This window comes from Crocuta crocuta, unplaced genomic scaffold (assembly GCF_008692635.1).
Source record: "Crocuta crocuta isolate KB4526 unplaced genomic scaffold, BGI_CrCroc_1.0 scaffold830, whole genome shotgun sequence".
NCBI classification, from domain to species: domain Eukaryota; kingdom Metazoa; phylum Chordata; class Mammalia; order Carnivora; family Hyaenidae; genus Crocuta; species Crocuta crocuta.
The window spans coordinates 1,014,426-1,037,809 of NW_027531513.1; the positions used below are offsets into that span (position 1 = coordinate 1,014,426).

The window sequence follows — 23,384 nt, forward strand, 5'->3', positions numbered from 1 at the left end:
GATTACAAATAGTCATGGATCTATATATATTAACAATAATAATAGTAGTGTTGTTAGCTCATCCCTACCCATAGAGATTGGGCTGCCTTTCTGGACTCAGAACCTAAGTACTATAATTCCGTTTTTCAGTTTTTGCCTTGTTTTTTTTTTTAAAATCCTTTTGAGATAATCATAGGTTCACATGTAGTTGCAGGAAATAATACAGAGATATATATCCCTTGTGCCTTTTACCCAGTTTCCCAAAATTGGTATCATTTTGCAAAATTGGTATGATTTGTAGTACAGTAGCGTAATGAGGATATTTACACTGATACAGTCAAGCAAGATATAAACATTTCCATCACCACAACCATCCCTGCTTTTGCCGTTTATATTCACATTCATTTCTCTGACCCCTTCTGTGTCTCTAACCCTTGGAAATTACTAATCTGTTCTCTATTTCTATGATTTTATGGTTTCAAGACTGTTCTATAAATGGAATCATACAGTATATATCCTATTGGGATTGCCTCTTTTCTCTCAGATAATTCCCTTGGGATTTATCCAAGTTGTTGCATGTGCCATAGTTTGTTTCTTTTTATAGCTGAATACCATTCCCTACTATGGATGTACCATAGTTTGTTTTTGGCTATTCCCAGTACAGTTGCTGTAAACATTCGTCTACAAATTTTTGTGTAAACATAAGTTTTAATTTCTCTGGGATAAAAGTCTAAGAGTGCAATTGCCAGATCATGCTGGTCGCATTGTTTAGTTTTATAAATAAAATAATCCCAAACTGTTGATGTGGTGATATCTCATTGTGGATTTAATTTGCATTTCCCTAATCGCTAATGATGTTGACCTTAATTTCATGTGCTTATTTGCTACTTGTGTGGGTAAAATGTTGCTCATGGTTTTTTCCCTGCTTTTTAATTGGATTGCTAGGGTTTTTTACTGTTGAATTTTGTGAGTTCTTTATATATTACAGATACTATTCCTTTGTCAGATATGTGTTTTACAAATATTTTCTCCTTGTGTGTAACTTATCTTTTTATCCTCTTAATAGGGTCTTTTGCAGAGTAAGTTTTAATTTTGATGAGGTCTAATTTGTCAGTTTTTCCTTTTGTGGTTCAAACTTTTAATGTCAGATCAAGGAAATTCTGCCTAGTCTACATTCAGAGTTGTTGTTTTTTAAGTTTTAAGTTTTGCATTGAAATCTGTGGTCCATTTTGAGTTAATTTTTGTATGAGGTGTGACATTTAGATCAAAGTTCATATTTTTGCCTATGATTGTCCAATTAATTCAGTTTTAAATAACAACACTTTTAACTACCAAGAGTCTAGTCAAGGTAGCATTATTTAACACAGTCATTTCATTTTAGTCTTTACTCAAACACTCTTATGATCCACTGTGAACCAATACTCAAATGAAAAGACATATCTCCCAAGAACAAAGAGTAACTTTTACGGATGCTTCTTAAGTCCATAACTAGTAATACAAAGAATACATTTGACTAATTCTGCTAGAACATGGTTCTGCTAAAAATACACCTAATTTACTTTATTCAGAACACTTTGAATAGTAGGCATTGTAATTGTTTTTGACTACTCAGCATCTCAACTCATTTCCTAGATTTGGGAAATCCTCTCATTATGTAGGTCTTAGTGAGAAATAGGCTCTTCCTTCTAACTTTAGAAGCCTAAAGGGTGAGATTCACCCTCTGACAGCCTCGTGATCTGGATTTTGCCACTATATACTTTAAATCTTGAGCCAGTGATACCAAGATGAAGGAATGATGGATAATATTGGATCTCTGAAAGATATGCAGTCTGGCATTCGTGGTTGTGGTGTCAGGAGCAGCAGCTGCCTACAATGACCATCAATTAGAAGAGATGGTGTATATTGTTGGTGGCAACAGCATCTTAACCAGATTATTTCTTTAAAAAATGTTTTTTAATGTTTTATTTATTTCTGAGAGAGAGAGAGAGAGAGAGAGAGAGAGAGGCAGCGTGAGCAGGGGAGGGGCAGAGAGAGAGGGAGGTACAGAATCTGAAGCAGGCTCCAGGCTCTGAGCTGTCAGCGCAGAGCCCATTGCGGAGCTCGAACCCACTAATCATGAGATCATGACCTGAGCCGAAGTCGGACGCTTAACTGACTGAGCCACCCAGGTGCCCCATTAACCAGATTATTTCTGTTACCCTGACTCCCTTGGTTCCTTGATTCCCTAAGAATCTTTCTTACCATTTCTTATCAATTTTCTAAATTACTTGATATTTGCCAATAAATTTATCTTCAATTTAAGTTAGCCAGACTTGGTTACTGATAGTACACATAGCTGACATCAAAAACCCTCACTGACACTTGTAGCAAATTAGTCTAAAGCTGTGGTTTGGAGAGCTCCCACCTTCAGAGTTTCTGATTTAGTAGATCTGGAGTAGGGCCTGTGAATTTGCTTTTCTAAAAAATTTCCAGCTGCTGCTGCTATTGCTGATCAAGTGACCACACTTGATCTTCATCATGTTGGTGTGACAAGAACTCATTTTTACCAAAATTGTTAAGAGCCTCATCAGCTTTCCTAATGACTTCCCTTAATTGCTTGATATTCAAATTATTCTTTTTTGAAACAGTTGTTTTTGATTTTCTCTGCTCCTATGGTTAATTGGTATAAGTGCAGTCTCACTTGCCAACAGCCTTGTGTGTGATATAAAGAATTCTCTAACATCACTTTCATCAACTTCATGTTCTAGCACTTGTAGCAAAATGTGCAGTTAAATTATTTTGATTCATTTGATTTGTACTTGATTGATACTTGGGAATATTTCTACAGTCTCAAAGTTCAAACCAATAAGGATGTCAACTGAGGGGCAAGTGAATGAGACAGGTTAGGGGAAAAGAAATACTAGTGTTTTTTGCATGGAAAAATATTTGAGTTGGGACTCATTTTATAAACAAACAGTTCATTAGAGAACATTATTATGACTTCTGTTTCTGTTTCTGTATGGCAGCACAAATTTGTGTAATAAATACTAAAAAACAAGACCTGCCAAAAAAAGGCCACTTTCTCTCTTAGTATTTCATCTTATATCTTGATGCCCCCTCACTCATTCTGCTCTAGGTATTCTGGCCTTTGTTTCTTGATCAAGCCAAGTTTTGTTTGTTTGTTTAATGCAAGAGAACCTGCTTTTTCTTCTAACCTGGTAAGTGAGCCAAGAATTTAGACTTACTCTGAGTGCAGTGGAAACAAATAGACAAGTTTTTAATCAGGAAGATATCATTTGATTTGAACTTTCAAGGATTTCTCTGACTCTGGAGAATAGATCATAACAGGGGTAAGAACAGAATGGAAGCACAGAGACTAATTAGGAAGCTATTTCAGTAGTCCAGTGAAAGATGATGATGACTTGTATCAAGGTGAAATAGTGAAAAGTAGTCAGATTTGAGATATTTTGAAGGTGAAACTAATAAAATTTGATGATAGAATGTGATGTGAGAGCAAGGGAAGAGTTATAGATGACTCCCGCATTCCTGCCTTAGGTAATAGCATGTATGGTAGAGTCATCTCTGAGATGGGGAAAATAGAGGGGGGACCAGGTTTGTGAAGAAGCAATCATGAATTCCATACTTGTCATATTAAATTTGCCTACAAGATCCTAAGTGAAGCTTCAAGAAAGCTTTTGGATACCAGTTTTTAGAGTTAGTGGTAGAAATTAGGCTGGAGATATAAATTTGGAAGTTGTCAGCATATAGATGATATTTAATGTTAAGGTACCAAATCTTATTTATGCTAAATACTTACACTAAAAAACCGTATAGATAGGGAAGAGAATAAAACCTTGAGGCTCCAAATGGGACAGACCAGGAGAAACCAATAAAGAAGTATGAGAAATGGAAAACCAGGACAGAGAGGTGAAGACCAGCTCTGCATTTGGATATTCACTAGGAGGTTCCCTGGAATCAGCATATTGATTGTACTCAGGGTTGTACTCATGGTTGAGATTTATTACAGTGCTATAGTAAATACATACTGGTGGATCATAAGGGGGAAAAACACAGGTGGAGTCTGGAAGAATCCATGAATAGGTTTCTTTGATGTCCTCTTTATCTTGTAAGGGGGTCAGATAGAGCACACTCTTCCCCTGTCAGTGAAAACACACTAATAGGTGTGTGATGTTTCTGTACAAGGAAGCCCATTGGAGACTCAGTGCCCAAGACTTTTATTTGGGTTCTGATCATGTAGGCCACCTCTCTCTAGGCACAATGAGCCGTTATTATCAGTTAGGGAAAAAAGGAATATTACTAAAAATCAAGTTTTCAAGTGCTAGCCAAGGGCCAGCCTTGCAAACGCTTTCAAAGGACAGCCATCTCAGGTCTGCTATGTTAACTCTCTTCTGCACAGAATGGTATCTCAGAAGCTAGAAGAGGAGAAAGTTTCCAGGGAGAGAGATGCTGCTGAAGAATCAGGTGAGATAAGGACCAAAGTAGCCAATGGATTTGACAGTATAGAGGTTGTCATTGACCTTGACACACACAATGTCAGAAGCATGGTGGGACAGAGAAGCTGGATGGGAGAATATTCAAGAGTGATGTGGTGAGGGAATAGAAACAGCATGCAGAGATAGGATATTTCAAGAAGTTTTCTGTGAGAGAAAGTAAAAGAAGGAAAGGTAGTATAAAGATGATAGAAGTCAAGAAAAGTCTTTTTACAGATGTCAGATACTAGCACATGTTTGTATTAGGATCAAAATTATTGATTAGAAAGGAGAGGTGAGGATGTGGACAGCAAGGGATTGGATCCAAAGCAAGAGTGAAATGATAGGAAGAGAGATACTCCCTACATCGAAACAGGAGGGAAGAAGAAGACATATAGATTTGGAAATCCAAAACCAAGCAACTTCTTCTTTTTTCCTTTTTCTAAAAAATGTTTTGGTAATATGTATTTATTTTTCAGAGAGGGTGAGCAGGGGAAAGACAGACAGACTGAGCGAGAGAGAGAGAGAGAGAGAAAGAGAGAGAGAGAGAGAGAGAGAATCCCAAGCAGGCCCTGCACTGTCTGTGCAGAGCCCAGTGCAGTGCTTGAACCCACGAACCACGAGATCATGACCTGAGCCAAAATCAAGAGTCAGATGCTTAACCGACTGAGACCCAGGTGCCCCCTCCTTTTTTTTTTCCTAATGGGTACACAGTACTTAGGCTTTATTTAATATCATGCCAATGACCCAGGACCAGCTTGGAATCCACAGTCAGGACAGAGTCACATGGCCCGCAGCTCACCAAGACACTCATTCTACCAGTCTATCTACCCTGGTGCCCACATAAGCCAAGGGGCCCCCATAAAGAAAGAAGATGTGGAACTTACTTCACTTACAAGTTTTTAGAGCCCTGGTAAAATGAGCTCCCAAAGCAGCCGCTTCTCCTGACACACTGGTGTGCGGGTCAGGGTGGGCTCCAAATGCTGGTCATCTTGTGTTTCAGTCTATGCTTGTTCCAGACCCTTTCCAGGGCCACTTTTCCCATGAAGAAGGTGATGGCAAAATTACGCTTATACCAGTCTCTGTTATAATACATGTGCTTCTGAAAATATGTACTTAAGAGTTCCTTGTAAAAGTCAGCCATGTCTTCTGCATTGCATGTTGCTTTTTGATCTGATCTGGCTCTCGGATCCAGGCCTTTAGCTTTTAGTCTTGAATAAATACATTCTTCTTTTTCCTTATGAAATGTCAAATTCTGGTTTGCCCTGAACTGTTGGTTCCATTCTTGTCTTAATTCTCTTAACTTTTGTTCCAACAGTGATTCGTTTTCATGGATGTAAAAGTGAACAGGTCAAAGGTTTGAATTTTTATCTGGGGGTCCTCTCCAACCATGACGAGATTTTCTTGGAGGGCAGAATCCTGAGACCCGGCTCAGCGCTGCATCCCTGCGTGCTCTGGGTGAGAGCTGGCCCGTGGGCTGGTGAAGGCCGGGCAGAGCGGAGGGACGAGGGCCCTCCTCGTGGGCCTGCAGCCCCCTCAAAATGAGCAACTTCTGATGACTTTTATTTTCTCAGAGAAGTATGAGGCAGTGGCCTCAGTGGAGAGTAGAGAGTTGTGGAAATGATGTGCAAGGTGTGAGGAAAAAGACAGTTGGGAATTTGTAGACTAAGGAGGAAAATGATTTGGGAACGAGAATGTATAAAATGGGCAGCTGACAGGAGAGAGGACCTGCTAGAGGTTTGGGAGGATTGTGGAATTATGTAAAATGTTTCATTAACGAGAAGCAATAATTTGAATTTATGTCATTGAAATGTTTCAACCTCTACTAAGATATGCTTCAAAAGGAAACTGTTGTATTGGATAGCAGTTAAACATAGGAAGGAAATGATTGGGCCTTCAATCAAACAGTTCTTTATTAGCTCAAAACTACTTTACTGTAACAATTTCATTCCCAAATTACCACTGAACAGTTGAAACCGAATGACCAACTAATCTCCTCAGCCTAACACACATCGAAAAAGACACCTCCAACATTATGTTACAACTTCCCCCTTCAAACAAAACAGGAAGAGTGGTTATGTTTAGCTGATTGTGTGAGATGGTCTGTCATATAGTTTCCGTTAGATTCTGATTATCAAGTTAGTGTATTATGTGGCAGTTACATATATATATATACACATACACATATATAATAATATACAAATATATTTTTTCGATACTGCCATGGTGAGAATATCTTTTTTTAAAATTTTTTAAATGTTTTATTTATATCTAGGAGTGAGAGAGAGAGAGACAACGTGAGCAGGGGAGGGTCAGAGAGAGAGGGAGTCACAGACTGAAACAGGCTCCAGGCTCTGAGCTGGCAGTCAGCACAGAGCCCGACGCAGGGCTCGAACCCACGAACCGCGAGATCATGACCTAAGCGAAAGTCGGACACTTAACCGACTAAGCCACCCAGGCGCTCCATGGTGAGAATATCTTTCCATTTTCACAGAAGTGTCTCATGAACACAAAGTATATTCAAGAGCAGCTTCAGGAATGCTTTCTACCTGACGGACGTTTTTCCATGTGCGTGAGGACTCTCCTGTGTGCTGCACCCCAGCTGCAACACTTGTCTGGGCCGCCCTGCTCCCCCCGTTATCCCATTATTACCTTCGGTTGTGAGATGAAGCTATTCTCTTTAAAATAAATTGCCGCCTCTCAGTAAAGATATGTCCAAGTGGCTACTTTAGTCTCTTAATCCCAGAGAAATCAGAGAAAAGATTTCAGCATGTGGAAACGTTATTCAAACCTGCAGTGAGCTCTGTGTTATTTGCTATATATAAATCACTCTTACCCCATTTCTTAGTTTGCTAGTGCGGGCGATAATTAAATTTAGAATATGCCTTTCCTAGACACCATTAATTCATTGCTATCAGTTTAATTTTTAATTGTATGAATTTTATAATGTCTAACTTTTCACATATTCCCAAAGTATTTTTATATCATCTGGGGAGTGGGAGATAACAGCCATGAGAGAGAAAGGTAGAAGGAGGACTGAGTAGGGAGAGCCCTCGGACCTGGGTGGTGATCTGACACCTGTGAAAAAAGTGGCAAGGAAACAGGATTGGACAGGGAGAGCCTCAGACTCTGATGTCCACCTAGCAAAGTCTCAGCCAACCCAGTGGGGAGCTCCAGAGCCAAGGTTGCCTGTCAGAGAAGGCCTGCATTAGGTAGAAATGGGTAGGCCCTAGTAAGGCTGCGGTGGTCAGTCATTGGCCGGGGGGACCGACGGGTAAGGTGATGACCTCAGCTTGGATACTGCTGTGGGAGGTCCTGAACGTGCTGCAGCTGGAGCCTCTTAGCTGACTGCCTTCTCACAGGTGAAGGGAGGTCCAAGAAATACGTCTTCATGCCTCCTACATCAGTTGTCCCCCTTTAACTAAGACTGCTCTTCTCAAACAGTTCAGTTCTCTAGTCCAGAAGTGCAAATTGTGGATGATTGCACAGTCCCTTAACTCCTTTGGGCCAGTCCCTCATTTCTCTATTAAATGCTCTTAACAGATTAATCTCCTAAAAGATCATTTTTATTCTGTCAGTCCTTTGTTCAAAAATATTCACTGTCTCCCTATTATTCCCAAAATAAAGCCCAGACTCTTTTTTTTTTAAAGAACTCTAGTTCTTTTTTTTTCAATTTTTAAATTTTTTAAAAAATTTATTTCTGAGAGAGAGAGGGGCAGCATGCACAGGGGAGGGGCAGAGAAAGAGGGAGACACAGAATTCGAAGCAGGGTCCAGGCTCTGAGCTAGCCGTCAGCACAGAGCCTGACTTGGGGCTCGAACCCACAAACCGCAGGATCATGACCTGAGCCAAAGTCAGACACTTAACTGACTGAGCCACTCAGGCACCCCAAGCCCAGACTCTTTAACCTGGTACTCAAGGGTATCACAGGTCTGGCTCCAACCTAGCATTCTGTTTTTGTTTTTGTTTTAAAAATTTTTAATGTTTATTTGTTTTTGAGAGAGAGAGAGGATGAGAGAGACTAGTGGGGGCGGGGCAGAGAGAGAGGGAGACAGAATCTGAAGCAGGCTCCAGGCTCTGAGCTGTTCACACACAGCCCGACACAGGCCTCAAACTTATGAGCTGTGAGATCATGACCTGAGGATGTGGGACACTTAACCACCTGAGCCACCCCAGCATTCTGTTTTTATCTAACTTGATGTCCTTTCTGGTTAGTCCCCGTCGGACCTACTTATGATCTCTCCAACATTTCATTTATATTTACATGTCTCTTGTTGTTCACCTAATACCTTCTATTCCATTTGACACATGATTCTTCCTTCTTTCCTTCTGTCTACTTACCCAAAAGCCCAGCCTGTTTATATTCCCTCTCTTACAGAAAGCAGTACTGGACCCTTTTTCATAAATAGTTCAGTATGTCTCCCACTTATTCATATTCTTCCTTATTTTATTACTCAAGTTTTAATGTGAACATGTCTCTTTCCCAACTATCCTGTCATGTCGTTTGGGATAAGAGGAACACAATGTTGTTTTTTTACTTCACAAGTACTTCATGATTGAATGAAGAGAGAGATGCATGAGAGAATAGTCCGCATAAGCAGCCACTACAGAAATGCAAAAATAGAGGAGAGATGAAACTTTAGGGTAGGGTGGTATAGGAAAACACACTGGGAAATATGTGTGTGTGTGTGTGTGTGTGTGTGTGTATGATTTTTTTCTGAGAATAAGATCCATTAACTTATCTGATTTTCAAAGGAGTCTGTGATCACAAAAAGATTTGATACCACTTGCCTAGAGTTGGGGCCTTGGGAGAAGAGAGGTTGAGCAGGGTTGAATGTGATTTGGGAAGTAGGAGATCATTGGTAATCTTAAAATAGTTTCTGAAGAATGAAGAAAGCAGATGTGAGATCCCCAGGAATTAAGTTTTGAGTGGGTGGTGAGGAAATGGAGGTAGCAAATATAGATTTTACTTCCAAAAATGTATCAGTGAATGAGATATATGATAATTTAAGGACTAGTAGGATCAGGGAAAGGTTTGTTTTTTGGGGGGGAATAGGAGATACTTGAGCATATTTACAAGGAAGAGGTGAAAAAGGGATCATAGAGGAAGTAGATGAAGTGTGTGGGTGGTCTGGGTTTGTACTATAGCAACAACTCCAAGAGAATAGTGGCAGAAGACGTACAAGTTTATTCTCACTAGTGTGAACTCTAGATTGCTCTCCTCTGTGCCGAGACCCAGTGAGGCTGGCTGCCTCAGTCCTTGGGCTGTATGCTAATCACCAGAGGGGAAGAGAGAGATGAAGGAGTGGTGCAGAGGGATGAAGTGACATCTGTTACTTCCATTCATATTTCACTAGGCAGGACTAGTCTCCTGGTCATGCTTCATTTGGGGAGGGGTTTGGTGGGATGGAGAGGGAATGTAGAGGAAACATGAAAAGAGATTTGGTGAACATATATAATTATCTTTGCTACATGAAAGGATCACAAAAAAAGCAAAGAGCATTTTGGGAAGTTGAAAGTGGCATGATTTTAAACTATCCCCATAACTTTCTATAAGAAGAGAGCAAGTTAGCAAAATCTAAAACCCATGAACAACATCAATAATCTAAAACCCATGAACAACATCAATAACACATTTAGGTAGCAAGGTATGAACCCCCAGATATACACAGGTGGGGTCACATCATGAGAGCAACAAGATTCACATGTGACAGGAGGCAGAGAAATCCAAAACAAAACAGAACAGAACACAAATTACAAAAAGATGCCCCCAAAAGGAATCCTACTTGGTGTATAAAGCTGAGAGAGTTCACCTAAGGGTAGCAGTCAAAATTGAGGAGGAGCTTTGTGGGCTCAAATTTTCAGGGAAACCAAGGGAACTGTGGAAAGATCAGATGGTGCTGCAATGGTCTAGGGCCTATGCGATGGTGTGAGAATACTCTAAGCTGTATGTACTTTCACAACCAACCTGAGCTCCCTTCCAGGAGCAAAGCCCTACATGAGAGAGAAGCTGCTAGAACAAGACATAGAACAGGCAACGTTTTATAATTCTCACAAATAGTATACTGATTATAGAAACTCCAAATCTGAAAATGCATTCCTCTATTTTCCTTACCAATTATATTCAGTAGTATTGTCCAATCTTACATATAAGAGGGCTTGCAATGAGATCACATAGCACTATCAAGGTACTTCAATAATAAAATACAATCAACAGAGAGATCCTTCAAATTTGATCTTAAACTCCTTCCCATTATCAAATTCCCAGAAAATTAAAGTCTAAAGATTAAAACTCCTTGACAATTTAAGTCTAGAGAAATCAGTGAGATTCCTGAGAGAAATCTCAAAGGCTCAAATTCTCTTGCCTTTGAGATTTATCTTCAAAGAAATATAATGTCCAGAAATCATCCTTTCCACTTCATATTTCACTCAATCTTAATTAGAAGAGTTTTTCAAGACTTAATAGGGTTGGAATTTTTTGTAAACAGTTGTAGCTTGGATAAAGATTGCATTAGTTTAATATCAAGTCTCTCACTGAGTTTTTAGAGAATCAAAAAAGTCAATAAGATGTACAAAATTATTGCATCACTGTTCCCACACCCATCAAATTTAGACCAGGCTATTCCCTGGTCACTGGTGTTGTCATTCCAGGCAAAATTGTGTTCTCAAAGCACATTAATTGGTATTGTCAAATACCACGTAAAAGACTCTGGACTCAGAGAGGTTCTGAGCTTTAGCTTTACCAAGATAGGTGATCTGATACAAGGCTCAGGAATCCATGTCCTGTGAACATAAACGTAATTAGGAGATGTTAAATTTGACACATTGAATTTTCCATTTCTAGGGTGGATAATTTGCTATTCATATTAATTCTTCTCTCAGACTAGCATTTGAGATACTGTTTTCTTGTGAATCTTAGAAATTTGTACAGCTTGGAGCACTTGGGTGGTTCAGTTGGTTAAGCATCTGACTTCAGCTCAGGTCATAATCTCAAGGTTCATTCAGTCCAGCCCCATATTGGGCTCTCTGCTGTCAGTGCAGAGCCTGCTTTGGATCTTCTGTCCCTCTTTCTTTCTCTCTCTCTGCCCCTCTCCTGCCTCTGTTCTCTCTCTCAAAAATAAATAAACGTTAAAAAATTAATAAAAAATGTGTAGAGTTTGAAGATTGTATCAGTCATGATAGGGTATGTTATACTGTAGTAACAAAGAGCCTCAAAATGTGAGTGGCTTAAGGGGCACCTGGGTGGCTCAGTCAGTTAAGTATCTGAGTCTTGATTTTGGCTCAGGTCATGATCTCACAGTTTGTGGGATTGAGCCCCACGTCAGGCTCTGTGCTGACAGCGCAGAGCCTGCTTAGGATTCTCTTCTGTCTCTGCCCCTTTCCCTGCTGCTCACACAAATATATAAACATTTTAAAGAAATGTTAGTGGCTTAAGACAACAACAGTTTATTTTTCACTCATACTAAACATCCGTTGTAGAGTAGCAGGGAATTCTGTTCACACCATATTCTCTTAAGGAACTAGAATCTCACAATCTCCACAAGTTTTTCCATGATCCACATACCAGGGACAAGAGAAAGTAACAAGTTATGCCCTGCCTCTAAAAACTTCTGCCTAGGAGTAGTACATGTCTCTCTCACTCACATCACTTCCATTCACATTTAGTTGATCCAAATATGCTATGTAGCCTTCTAACTACAAAGGGAATGTGGAAGAATACCAATGCCTTGAGCTACATTTAGAGTGAACTCCATTCACCAGCACTGTTTGTATAGTATCTTCTGAGCCAACAGTTAACAATCCTTCGCCATCAATTGCTGTAACCGCTTTCAGGTATAGAAGAGCCTTAGCCAATGTTTCCCAAACTTGTCTAATCAAAATAATCACCTGGGTGCTTATTATTATTTAACAACTGCATGCAAAAAAAAAAAAATGCTGCAATATGTCCTCTTCCTACAATAATGATTTAGTAGTTCCAAGATGAAGCATAAGAATCTGTATTTTTAAAAAATACCCTCTGTTCGACAAGGAAACCTTCTTAGCATATGCGTTATTGTTGTTGTTGAATAGACTTTATTTTTTAGAGTGGTTTTAAGGTCACAGAAAAATTGAGTGGAAAGTACAGAGGAGAGTTCCTGTATATCCTCTAACCCCACACATGCACAACCTGCCCCACTATCAACATCCTGCACCAGAGCGATACACTTGTTACAAAGGATGAACCTACACTGATGTATCATTATCACCAAAAGTCCAAGGTTTGCCTTAGGGTTCACTCTTGGTGTTGTACATTCTGTAGGGTTGGACAAATATGTAATGACATATATCTACCAGTATAGTATATAGAATTGTTTCACTGCTCAAAAATTTTCTGCCCTGCCTCTGTGTCCCTCTTTCCTCAACTGCTGGCAACCATTTATCTTTTTACTCTCTCTATAGTTTTACCTCTTCCAGAATGTCATATAGTTGGAGTCATATAACATGTAGCCCTTTTAGGATGGGATTCTTTCATTCAATATTATACATTTAAGATTCCACCAGGTCTTTTGATATCTGATGGCTTATTTCTTTTTAGGGCCCAATAATATTCCATTGACTGGATGTGTCACAGTTTGTTTAATACATTTACCAACTAAAATAGATCTTGCTTACTTCTAGGTTTTGGAAGTCATGAATAACGCTGCTCTAAACATCCATGTACACATTTTTGTATGAACATAAGTTTTCAAACCCTTTGGATAAACATCAAGTGTGACTTCTGGATTGTATGCTAAGAGTATGTTTAGTTTAGTAAGAAGCTACCAGGTTGTCTACCAAAATGGCTATACCGTTTTGCATTCCCACCAGCAATAAATGAACATTCCTGTTGCTCCACATCCTTGCCAGCACTTGTCCCAGGCTGTAGCTGTTAAAAGTCCATACAACTGCCAAGATTAAAACCTTCTAAAGTCCACTCATACCTCTGAATCTATATAGCTCCTCTAAAGTCCCAGTTTTTGTTTGATTTTTTAATATTCCTCAACATCTGTCTGTTGGGAGATCTTCTGACTTAAGAGCTATTCTCCCTTTCCAAACTACTGGTTTCCCCAGGTCCTCTAGAGATACCTGGCCTCCTGTACATCCTATGGCCAGTAAGAGAGTGATTGGCCCAGGCTGTGTCGGCCTGCTGGCTGCCAAGAGATCTAAACGCTGGGTAGAGAATGCTGTTTTATTCTGCACAAATTTACCAATCTAGTGAGTCATTCCACTTCCCTGAAGGAAAAGTGAATACAGAGACAGAGAAGTCAGGAGTTACATTTATTGTGTTCCTTCTTCATGAGAAAAAACAAAAGTATAGGAGAAGCTTTCTCTGCAACAGGGTGGCCTCTGTCTACTTGGTGAAGTAGGAGACAGCCTTATGTCTTAAAAATATTTCAGGCAGGGCAAGATTTGGGGACTTTAGGAAAATAGATGTGGTTTAGAGTAGCTGTTGTGGGGAGTGGAATAAGGATTCAAGAAGAGATTAATCATAAAAAAAAATTCCTAAGTATCCCTAGTGGTCTAGAGTTAGGATCCAATTAGATTTAGGAAGTAATCAAGGTTTAAATCAATCCGGGAGCTGAGATGAAAAAAGTGAACAATGGAAGGGACTAGTACCAACGAAAGTGGGAGAAAAACAAGATCACTCTGGTGACCAGGTGTGCCAGGCTCCACAAAGGACAAGTAAAGCAAATTATTATACTGATACCACTGGCTAATGTCCATCACGGATTTAATGTGTGCCAGGTTTATGTGGATTATCTCATTTAACCTTCACAGGAAGCCTGTGAGAAATTTAGGGCATAGAGGGATTAAGTAATTTGTCTCTGGTCACTCAGCTAGTGAAGAGAGGGTCAGGATTTAAACCTAGGCAGAGTGACTCTACAATCTGTAGCCTTAACCATAGCACTACTAGTTGAGGACTGATGGAATTTATGTTACCCTGAGGACAAATACCAGCTTCAGTAGAATGGAAGAAATGACGAGACAAGAGGTGATGGCTGGGGATAGACATTTGTTTAAATTGTGAGATTTAAAGCAGATTCAAGATCCATGGAAGGTAGGTGGCAGGAAGTCAATCAAGCTGAGAAAACACATGGTCAGGTTGTCAAAAAGTCATGGACAGGGACGTTGAAGCTGTCAGGAGTGATGTAAGTGGAGGGAAGTGCAATGTTCCAGAAGCTCTCAGGAAACTTAAAGGATATCCCCAAGGCTGGTAGACAAATACGTTAGGGAAAAGAGAGTGTTATAGACATTAGTCCTAAATATCAAAGGAGAGTATGTAATTTATTGTAATCACTCATTCTCCCTCTTCTCTCACTCTGGAGAGAACTACCTTCCTTAATTTTACTTAGAAGAAAGATAAGGAAAAAACGAAAGGCTAAAAACACGTTGCACTGCTAATAATCATGCCTTCCTGGTGACAAAGTAAAATAAATTGTTAAACCTCTGTTTGGCTTCTCTCTCATTTTAACACTGAGAATCGAGCTATTAAATACTAAGTACAGGTTTTTCCCCCCTCCATTTGAAAGTAGAATGTCCATATGAAACTTTTCATCAGCTGAAATGACGCAAAGGAAAGAAGCAATTATTTCTTTATATGGAAATTAAGCATTCCCGGACCCAAAAAGTAACTCTTAAGCTTTTTTGAGGCCTTAGAACACATCTTGCTAATGGAGGTACAAAATAAATCAAGATAAAGCACAGACATTCATAGATACAGTTCAAAGCTATGCCATCTTGATGCTGAGATGCTGAGTGTAGTTCCTGCAGAAGGAGCGGGGTGGTGCCGCTCCTTCTGCTACAGGTATGCAACTGCCTCTGTCACGTAAATTTGTTTTGCTGCAAAACAAATACAGAACACTCTTTCCACTTTTCACCTTTTTTCTTCAAAGTGAAAATCTTCTTCGGATTTCTTTCAGTTAGCACAAATAGATACTAATGTAGACCTTTCATAAGAGCAAAGTGACATAACATGAACTTTTAAAAAGCAAGGGATACCTATAATCATTTATTATGAGAGCACATGTAGTATAATACTTTTATTCCCAGAACAAAAATATAACACTTTTACTCCCAGAGCTGCTTTTCTATTTTTCATTAAAAATTTTGGATGTAGCTGAGAAATGTCCTTTTTAAATGTAACTTTTATTTCCTTGGATACTCTTGAATAAAACATTCTCTCTTGCTGTTCCCTGGCAGAAATAATATTCACTGGCACTGTTTGATGACATTTCAAAAATGTCTCCTGCTTTGTATTATTCCATTTTCAAATTTGTATTAGATTATACTTCATGAATACATAGCATTTTTTGTGGTTGTCTATCTCTATCTCTGTTATCATAATAGAGTGAGGCCCCTGCTATGCAGTTCTTAATCCCTTTTCAGGTCACATACATTTAATGCCATGCTTTGCTTTGAGTCCTTTTTTATTTCCACTGATTGCCCTTTACTTGTTCAAAAATGGTTTGTGTCATTTAGCACTGATCTTTGGTACTTTTGCTACTAGATCTTTATTGGAAATATCAGATGATAATCTGGCACTTTGTGACAGCTAGGTCTATTTTCAGCTTTTTTTCTATTTATATCTCCTTTGGTGTGGTTTTTAAAAAGAAAAACTAATACCAGTTTTGTTTTTGTTTTTTCCTTCTAGGGAATTTTTTCCTTGAGTGAGATATTTTGTCAAATTCATAAATGCTTTCAAAGAATCTTCTATGAGTTTTAAATGGTTTCAAGGCTTTTCTGGATTCCAAAATATCTCTGCCTGAAAGATTTATACTTGAAAAGCACTTCTAGACTTTGCTGATTGAAAATACTCCTGCAATAGTCAAATTCCCCTTGATAGTTTAGTTATCGAATTTAAATTTGTTTTGCATTTGCCTTTCTGTTTTCCCTCTGCCAAATACAAGCCCAGCACCTTAGTATGGCATTCGGGGAGTTACTTACCAGAATCTGGTTACTTCTCCCATCCTATTTCCTCCAGGGGCTGCCACTCTGACCCACAGTCCTTGCCTTTTTCATCTCTGGCCTGGTCTGTTTCAAGAGCCTCCCAGGTGATTGACTGCCCCTGGCACTCCATCCCCTGTCATCTTTATCCAGAATGGTCCTATTGAAACATCAGTCAAGTCATGTCACTCTTTGGAACTCGAATGGCTTCCCATCTCATTCAGAGTAAAAGCCAATGTCCTCATAGTAGCTAAGGGTTTCCATGTGATCTGGCCCTTCTTTCTTCTCCCACCCAATCCCTTTCTTCCCCTCTCCCTCTGCTCCAGCTATACTAACTTCTTGTTGTTCCTTGACTATTCCTAGATGCTCCTACCTTCAAGTCTTTGCTCAAATCATCACCTTCTCAAGGAGGCCTTCTCTGATCCTCTATTTTAAATTCATCTCCCCAGCAATCTCTGTTCATTTCCCCTGCCATTTTTTGATTAATAAAACATTTATTATCACCTGGTATACTGTAGTGGATGTAGTGTTCATTACCTGCACTGCCACACACTCAAATATAAGCTCCATGAGGAGCTTAATGAGCAGTGCCAGACACAGAAGGCTATGCAAGAAGAAAACAAAAGAATTGAATGAATTAACTTAGTAGTCAGCATGAGAAATGAGAAATGTTTACAAAACAAAATGACGTACACACAAGTGAGGACACTGGATAAGAATCTGGATAAGAGTTACAATGGACTCTTTCTTTGAGAAGCTTAGTGGAGTCCCAGAGGGCAGGGCACAGGGAATGCAAGCCTTTTGGTTTGTATGACAGACCTCCCTCTTTCTTCTGGGCTCCCTTGGCAAAGGTAAGGGTGGGGCTGAGGTAGTGCTTATCTTCACTCAGTTTAGACAAACTAATTGAGGCTGCAGGATTGCTTTTACTTGATGATCTCAAAGTACAGGATACCATTCTGCTAGCTTCTCCATTCTCTAATCTTGTCATACATTTTCATTAGGAAATCTCATGTTGCTTTTATGGAAGAATATATATCTCCTTCTTTCCCTTATTTGTCATTCTTTCTTGATTCATAAACCCGTTTCCTAAAGATCTACTTCATGTCTCATCTACCAAGCTTTGTGTTGGGTTCTAAATCCCAGATGAAACAGTTTTATCTCAAGAAAGAAATTGAAGTTGAAAAACAAATCGTTAACTCCAAGTTCTGTTTTCAGTATGCTAGACTATTCTTCAATTAATCAGAGCCTACAATCTGCAGCCACCATTGAGGTGCCATAATTTTGCATTTAGTGCTGGTTTAAAGAACCTGTTGGAGGGTGCATCAAGGGCGTGTGACGGCCGTCTCCAAGTCTTTGCTGCTGCAGGTGGCTATGGTGTGCTGGAGAAACCAGAACCAAGCATGGAGAAGCCCAACATCCTTAGCAGATGGGGATTCAGTTCTTTGGAATAGGAACTCATGTCAAGTGTTCAGGAATGGCACATGACAAGCTAAATATTTAGGATTTTAAAATCCTAAATGATTTTAAAATGATCACATGTCCAATGATCTCCTTAGGAAGGGCAGACTAGCATTTTACATATGTTGGACAGAAATAAGAGAATCAAGTCCTGAAGGCATTCTTCATCTGTGACCTATGCCAGTGCGTTCAGCACACAGAGAACATGGAGAATTAGATTGATGAGCTGCTGTAGGAGTTGGAGAAAAACATAGGGCTTCTCTGCACATAGTTTCCTATTGGCCTGCCTGGCCTGGTGCCCAGTGGGCCGCCTACCCTTCTGAACCCATCTTCTTGAGCTTCCTCTTGTTAATGCTTTTTCCTTTCAGATATTTGTGTTTGCTTTTAGGTATTCTGCCAATGGATAGTAGTACCGAAACTACATATGAAATGAGAAGATACAAGCGCCAGATTAAAAACAATCAAGTTTTTTTTCTATCTTACTTTTACTTATGAGTGGAATATTGATTATAAAGTTTTTTTTTCTTTACCCAAAAATGAAAACAGTGGTTTGTAGTATATTCCCCCCAGATGTCTGTGTCTTTCTTTGTAGTTTCTTCCCCTTTCCCCCAAAAGTTGCTGGAATGTACAAATAACCAGAATAAAGCAGGGACTTTATATTATTAGGAAAAATAAAAAATAAAAAAGATAAGCTGTTGGACTTGAAGGGTTCAGGCAAGACTTCCTTCCCCCACCCCCATTCTCCATTTCACCCTTCCCTTCGCTTCAGATAGATCTTGGTCAGCTATCATAATTTCAGATATTTTTTAAAGTTTATTTATTTATTTATTTTGAGAGAGACAAAGACAGTGCAAGTGGAGGAGAGGCAGAGACAGAGGGAGAGAGAGAGAATCCCAAGCAGGCTCCACACTGCCAGCACAGAGCCCAATGTGGGGCTCCAACTCACAAAACCACGAGATTTATACCACAGTTTAGGAGTCCATTGCTCTGTAATTTTTCTTTTTTTTCTTTTTTTTTTAATGTTTTTTACTTACTTCTAGGAGAGAGAGAGAGAGACAGCATGAGCAGGGGAGAGTCAGGGAGAGAGGGAGCCACAGACTCTGAAACAGGCTCCAGGCTCTGAGCTGGCAGTCAGCACAGAGCCCGACGCGGGGCTTGAACCCACGAACCGCGAGATCATGACCCAAGCGAAAGTCGGACGCTTAACCGACTAAGCCACCCAGGCGCCCCAGCTCTGTAATTTTTCTTATGAAGAATAGTATTCCTCCCTGTCCCCAGTATGCATTCTTAGTCTTTGAGTTTTAGCTGAGTGAGGAAGTGTAGAGTCCTCGTGTACTACTATGTTAAGTCCACATGTGGACTGAGTCACCCAGATGCTCCCTCCCTTGATTTACCAGTTCTCTTGATCTTCATCTTGATGCACCAGTTTTTAACATTTTTGCCACACTTGCTGTTCCCTCTCCTCCCCCCTTCTTTCCCTCCCTCCCTTCCTTACGTCATTCTTTCCTTCCTTCTAAAATTATTCCTTCCTTTTTTTCTTTTGCTGAGTCATGTGAGAATAAGTTGCAGACATCATGACATTTTACCCCTAAATATTTTAGCATGCCAGACCTAAGAACATTATTTCCGGATTTTCATGATTTTCCAAGTGACAATGCTTTTTTACTTTTGTTATCTTTGTGATTGATGATATCATTTTACATCGTATATATGTATGTATGTGTAAGTGAGTGTATATTTTTATTATCCTTGGGTAATTACCTAGGAGTGGAATTGCTGGATCTATGGAAAGTGTATGTTTAACTTGTAAGAAATTGCCAATTTGTTTTTAGAGCAACTGTATCAATCCCATAATCAATGTTTGAGAATTTCAGTTCCTCTATATCCATACAAACACTTGACTTTCCTAGTCTTTTATATTTTAACCATTCTGATGTGTTTGTAGTGGTGTTACATTATGGCTTTATTTTCATTTGCCTTATGACTGAAGATGTTGAGAATATTTTCATGGGCTTGTTGCATTTATACACTTTTTTGGGGGGATGCTGTATCTATTTACATGTTTTGCCCATAGGGGCACCTGGGTGGCTCAGGTGGTTAAACATCTGGATTTGGGTCAGGTCATGATCTCATGGTTCATGGGTTGGAGCCCCACGTCTGGCTCTGACAACTCAGAGCCTAGAGCCTGCTTTAGATTCTGTGTCTCCCTTCTCTCTGTCCCTCCCCTGCTTGCACTCTGTCTTTCTCTCAAAAAATAATAAACATTTAAGAAAAATTTAAAAAAAATGTTTAGCCCATAAAAAAAGCAAATCTTTTTGTTTAAAAAATTTTTAATGTTTTATTTATTCCTGAGAGAGAGAGAGACAGCGTGAGCAGGGGAGGGTCAGAGAGAGAGGGAGACACAGAATCCGAATCAGGCTCCAGACTCTGAGCTGGCTGTCAGTACAGTGGGGCTGTGAGCCCCCACGTGGGACTCGAACCCACGAACCGTGAGATCATGACCTGAGCCAAAGTCGGACGCTTAACTGACTGAGCCACCCAGGCGCCCCTTAATCTTTTTGTTTTAAAATAATTTTTGATTTACAGAAAAATTGCAGATTGTAAAGAGGGTTTCCATATACCCTTGCACCCAGTTTCTTTTATTATTAACACCTTATATTAGCATGGTACATTTATTATAATTAATGAAATATTACTACAATATTATTAACAGAAGTCCATATTCAGATTTCCTTAGGTTTTGCCTTTTTCTGTTTCAGAATCTTATCTAGGATATCAGATTAGTTGGTTATTACATCTCTTTATTTTTATTTGTTTATTTTTAATGTTTATTTTTGAGAGACAGCATGAGCAACGGAGGGGCAGAGAGAGGAGGAGACACAGAATTTGAAGCAGGCTCCAGGGTCCAAGCTGTCAGCACAGAGCCCAGTGCAGGACTTGAACCCACAAACTCTGAGATCATGAGCTGAGCCAAAGTCAGATGCTTAACTGATCGAGACACCCAGGCACCCCAATTATTACATCTCTTTAGTAATTCCTCGTGGTTATGACAGTTTCTCAGACTTTTCTTGTTTTTGATGACCTTGACAGTTTTGAGGAATATTCATCAGGTATTTTGTAAAATACCCCTCAATTGGGATTTGTCTGATATTTTTCTTTTGTTTAGACTGGGATTATGGGTTTTGGGTAGGCAAACTACATAGGTTAAATGTCATTTTCATCATATCACATCAAGAGTACATACTATCAACATGACTTCTCACTGTTGATGTTGATCTTAATAACCTGGCTGATGGGATGTTTGTTAGGTTACTTACATTTTATTTTTTTCAAAATATGTTTTGTATTTTTGACATTTATACATCTTTCTAAAATAATGTGTTTCCGAAACATAGCTTACTATAGTACTCCCAACTTCATTATTTCCTTCCCCAAAGTGTCCTTCGGTATAAATATAAAAGTTTAACCAAGTTAAATTTTGATGCTCTCCAACTTCCTTTTCCTTTAATAAGTCATTATGAATGCCAATTCTGTGCCAACCGTTTTGTGCCATAACAATGACCACAAGCAGTCTATCTTCTCAAAAAACTCATTGTCCAGGGAGTGGCTGGAGAGGTAAAAAGAAAATTGCAATGCAGTGTGATGTATGTTATAATAGAGGACATTTCAGGATGCTCTGGAGGGATGCCACATCTTATTGGTGTTTCAGGGAAGGCTTCCTAGAGGATGCAGTTCTAATAAGAGACATGAATGAAAAGGAACTAGTCAGATAAAGCTGGAGAGAGGATAAAGAAGAGTTCCAGGCTAAGAAAGTGACTTCTTGCTTCAAAGACCAGTAAGTGAGAAACCATTGTATGAAATGGGTATGAGGATTCAAGTCCAAGTCAAGCTGATTAGTGAGAATATTGGAGAGGTAAGGGGAGTCCAGAGCATGAAAACATTACAGGTCACATTAAAGAGTTTAGACCAGTACTTGTCTGTAGGCAGTGGGGATGGCAGAGGACAGTGCTGTCTCCACCATCCCAAAATTTGTAATTTTTTGCCTTTAATGTAATCATGGCCAAGCATTTTTAAAATTGACCTAATGTTGTGTAGGCTAATTATTTTTATTTCTCCTGTATATTAAAGTTAGAGACTTAAAATTATTTTAAAATTGTATATGTAGATCATTTACTTTCTCTAGGAATTAGCTTTCAGAATAATGAGGGGGATGATGAGGAAAATTATTTGTTATATAAAATTGTGCCAAATGAAGTCGAAAACTACTGGGGCAGACCATGCTGGAGGCAATGAAGAGTGTCTGTAAGCATTTAAGCAGGGAGTAACATGATCAGATCTGCATTTTGGGAAGGTCCTTCTGGCTGTAATGTGGAGAATAGATTGGAAGGAGCCATCCTGGGACTCTGGAGACTGGTTGGATGGCTATTATAGAAATCCAGGTGAGAAATGATGGTGGCCTTCATGAAGTAAGGTATTAGTCATGCCAGTGTAAAGAACATAGGATTTTCCCTGCTGGATTCTGTAAAGAGTTAGCTTTATTTTTCCCAGTATATTTGCTTTCGAGACCAAAAGAATATTTTAAGTTTCAGACATCCTGAAAACTAATGGGGAAATATTTTACAGCAGAGACATTCCCCATATTTCTCAAGTTATATCAGTAGTGAAATGTTTAAGAGCCCAGATCTTGGACAAACTGCTTATTTTCTCTAGGCCTCAATTTCTTCTTCAACACAATAGGGGTATTAATTTTACCTACTGTGCTGTAATTCAGTATGCAGATATATTCCCTTTACCCACTTGTTAGACCAGTCCTGACTCTAGCCAAGAATAATTTCAAGACCAAATTGCACAGTTATCTTTCAGGTAGTGGTTTTGAATTTATATTCAACTACATGGTCACAATTCGCTCCATTTGGGACAAATTCTAGACACTTCTAGGATTGGAATGGCCGGCCATGATCAGCAAGCATAGAAGAAAGTGAAACTTATCTGTGGGCACCAGGCTTTAACCTGATGGCAGATGTCTTTGTAATTTGTTATTGTCCTTTGAGGCCATGGAGAAGGACTTCCAAGGACTTGTGAATGAGGAAATAAGAATGTCCTCTGAAAATAAACTATAGGATCGTAGCAGAAAAATGTATAATTACCTGAAAGAGACAGACTAATTTAGGCCAGCAAAATACCAATAACCTGACTGATGATATATTATAGATCTAAAGATATCAGCCAAAAAGATATTGATTGGCCTTTAATTCTTAGATAAAGAAACATACAGGCAAAACCGGCAGTACTCATCTAAGCACAGAGTAGAGGAAAAGTCTTAGCTTGAATGTGTCTGGCTCTGACAGAGATGGATGCAGGGGTGACAGCTAATGGATTATTGAGGATTTTGATTCTATTTGTAATATAATCTCAGCTGAGATTGATGTTGTAACAGTTATTATCAGTAGTTCCCATTATTTCTTCTCTTCTTTTTTCCCTGGGAATAGCATGCTTTACTTTTCACTGGGCACA

The 23,384-nt window shown here is 39.3% G+C and overlaps 1 protein-coding gene and 1 pseudogene across 1 annotated transcript in view; both read right to left on the reverse strand.

Annotated features, from left to right (window-relative positions):
* The window catches only part of PSME4 (proteasome activator subunit 4), a 112,749-nt gene extending 107,487 nt beyond the window's left edge, over positions 1 to 5,262 (reverse strand). The window contains exon 1 of the mRNA XM_077772383.1: positions 5,251 to 5,262. Coding sequence (XP_077628509.1) covers positions 5,251 to 5,262 — 12 coding nt within the window. The remainder of the gene's footprint in view (positions 1 to 5,250) is intronic.
* Positions 5,263 to 5,412: 150 nt separating this feature from the next.
* On the reverse strand, positions 5,413 to 7,841 carry LOC144238568 (cytochrome c oxidase assembly factor 8 pseudogene; annotated as a pseudogene).
* Between the last annotated feature and the right edge of the window lie 15,543 nt (positions 7,842 to 23,384).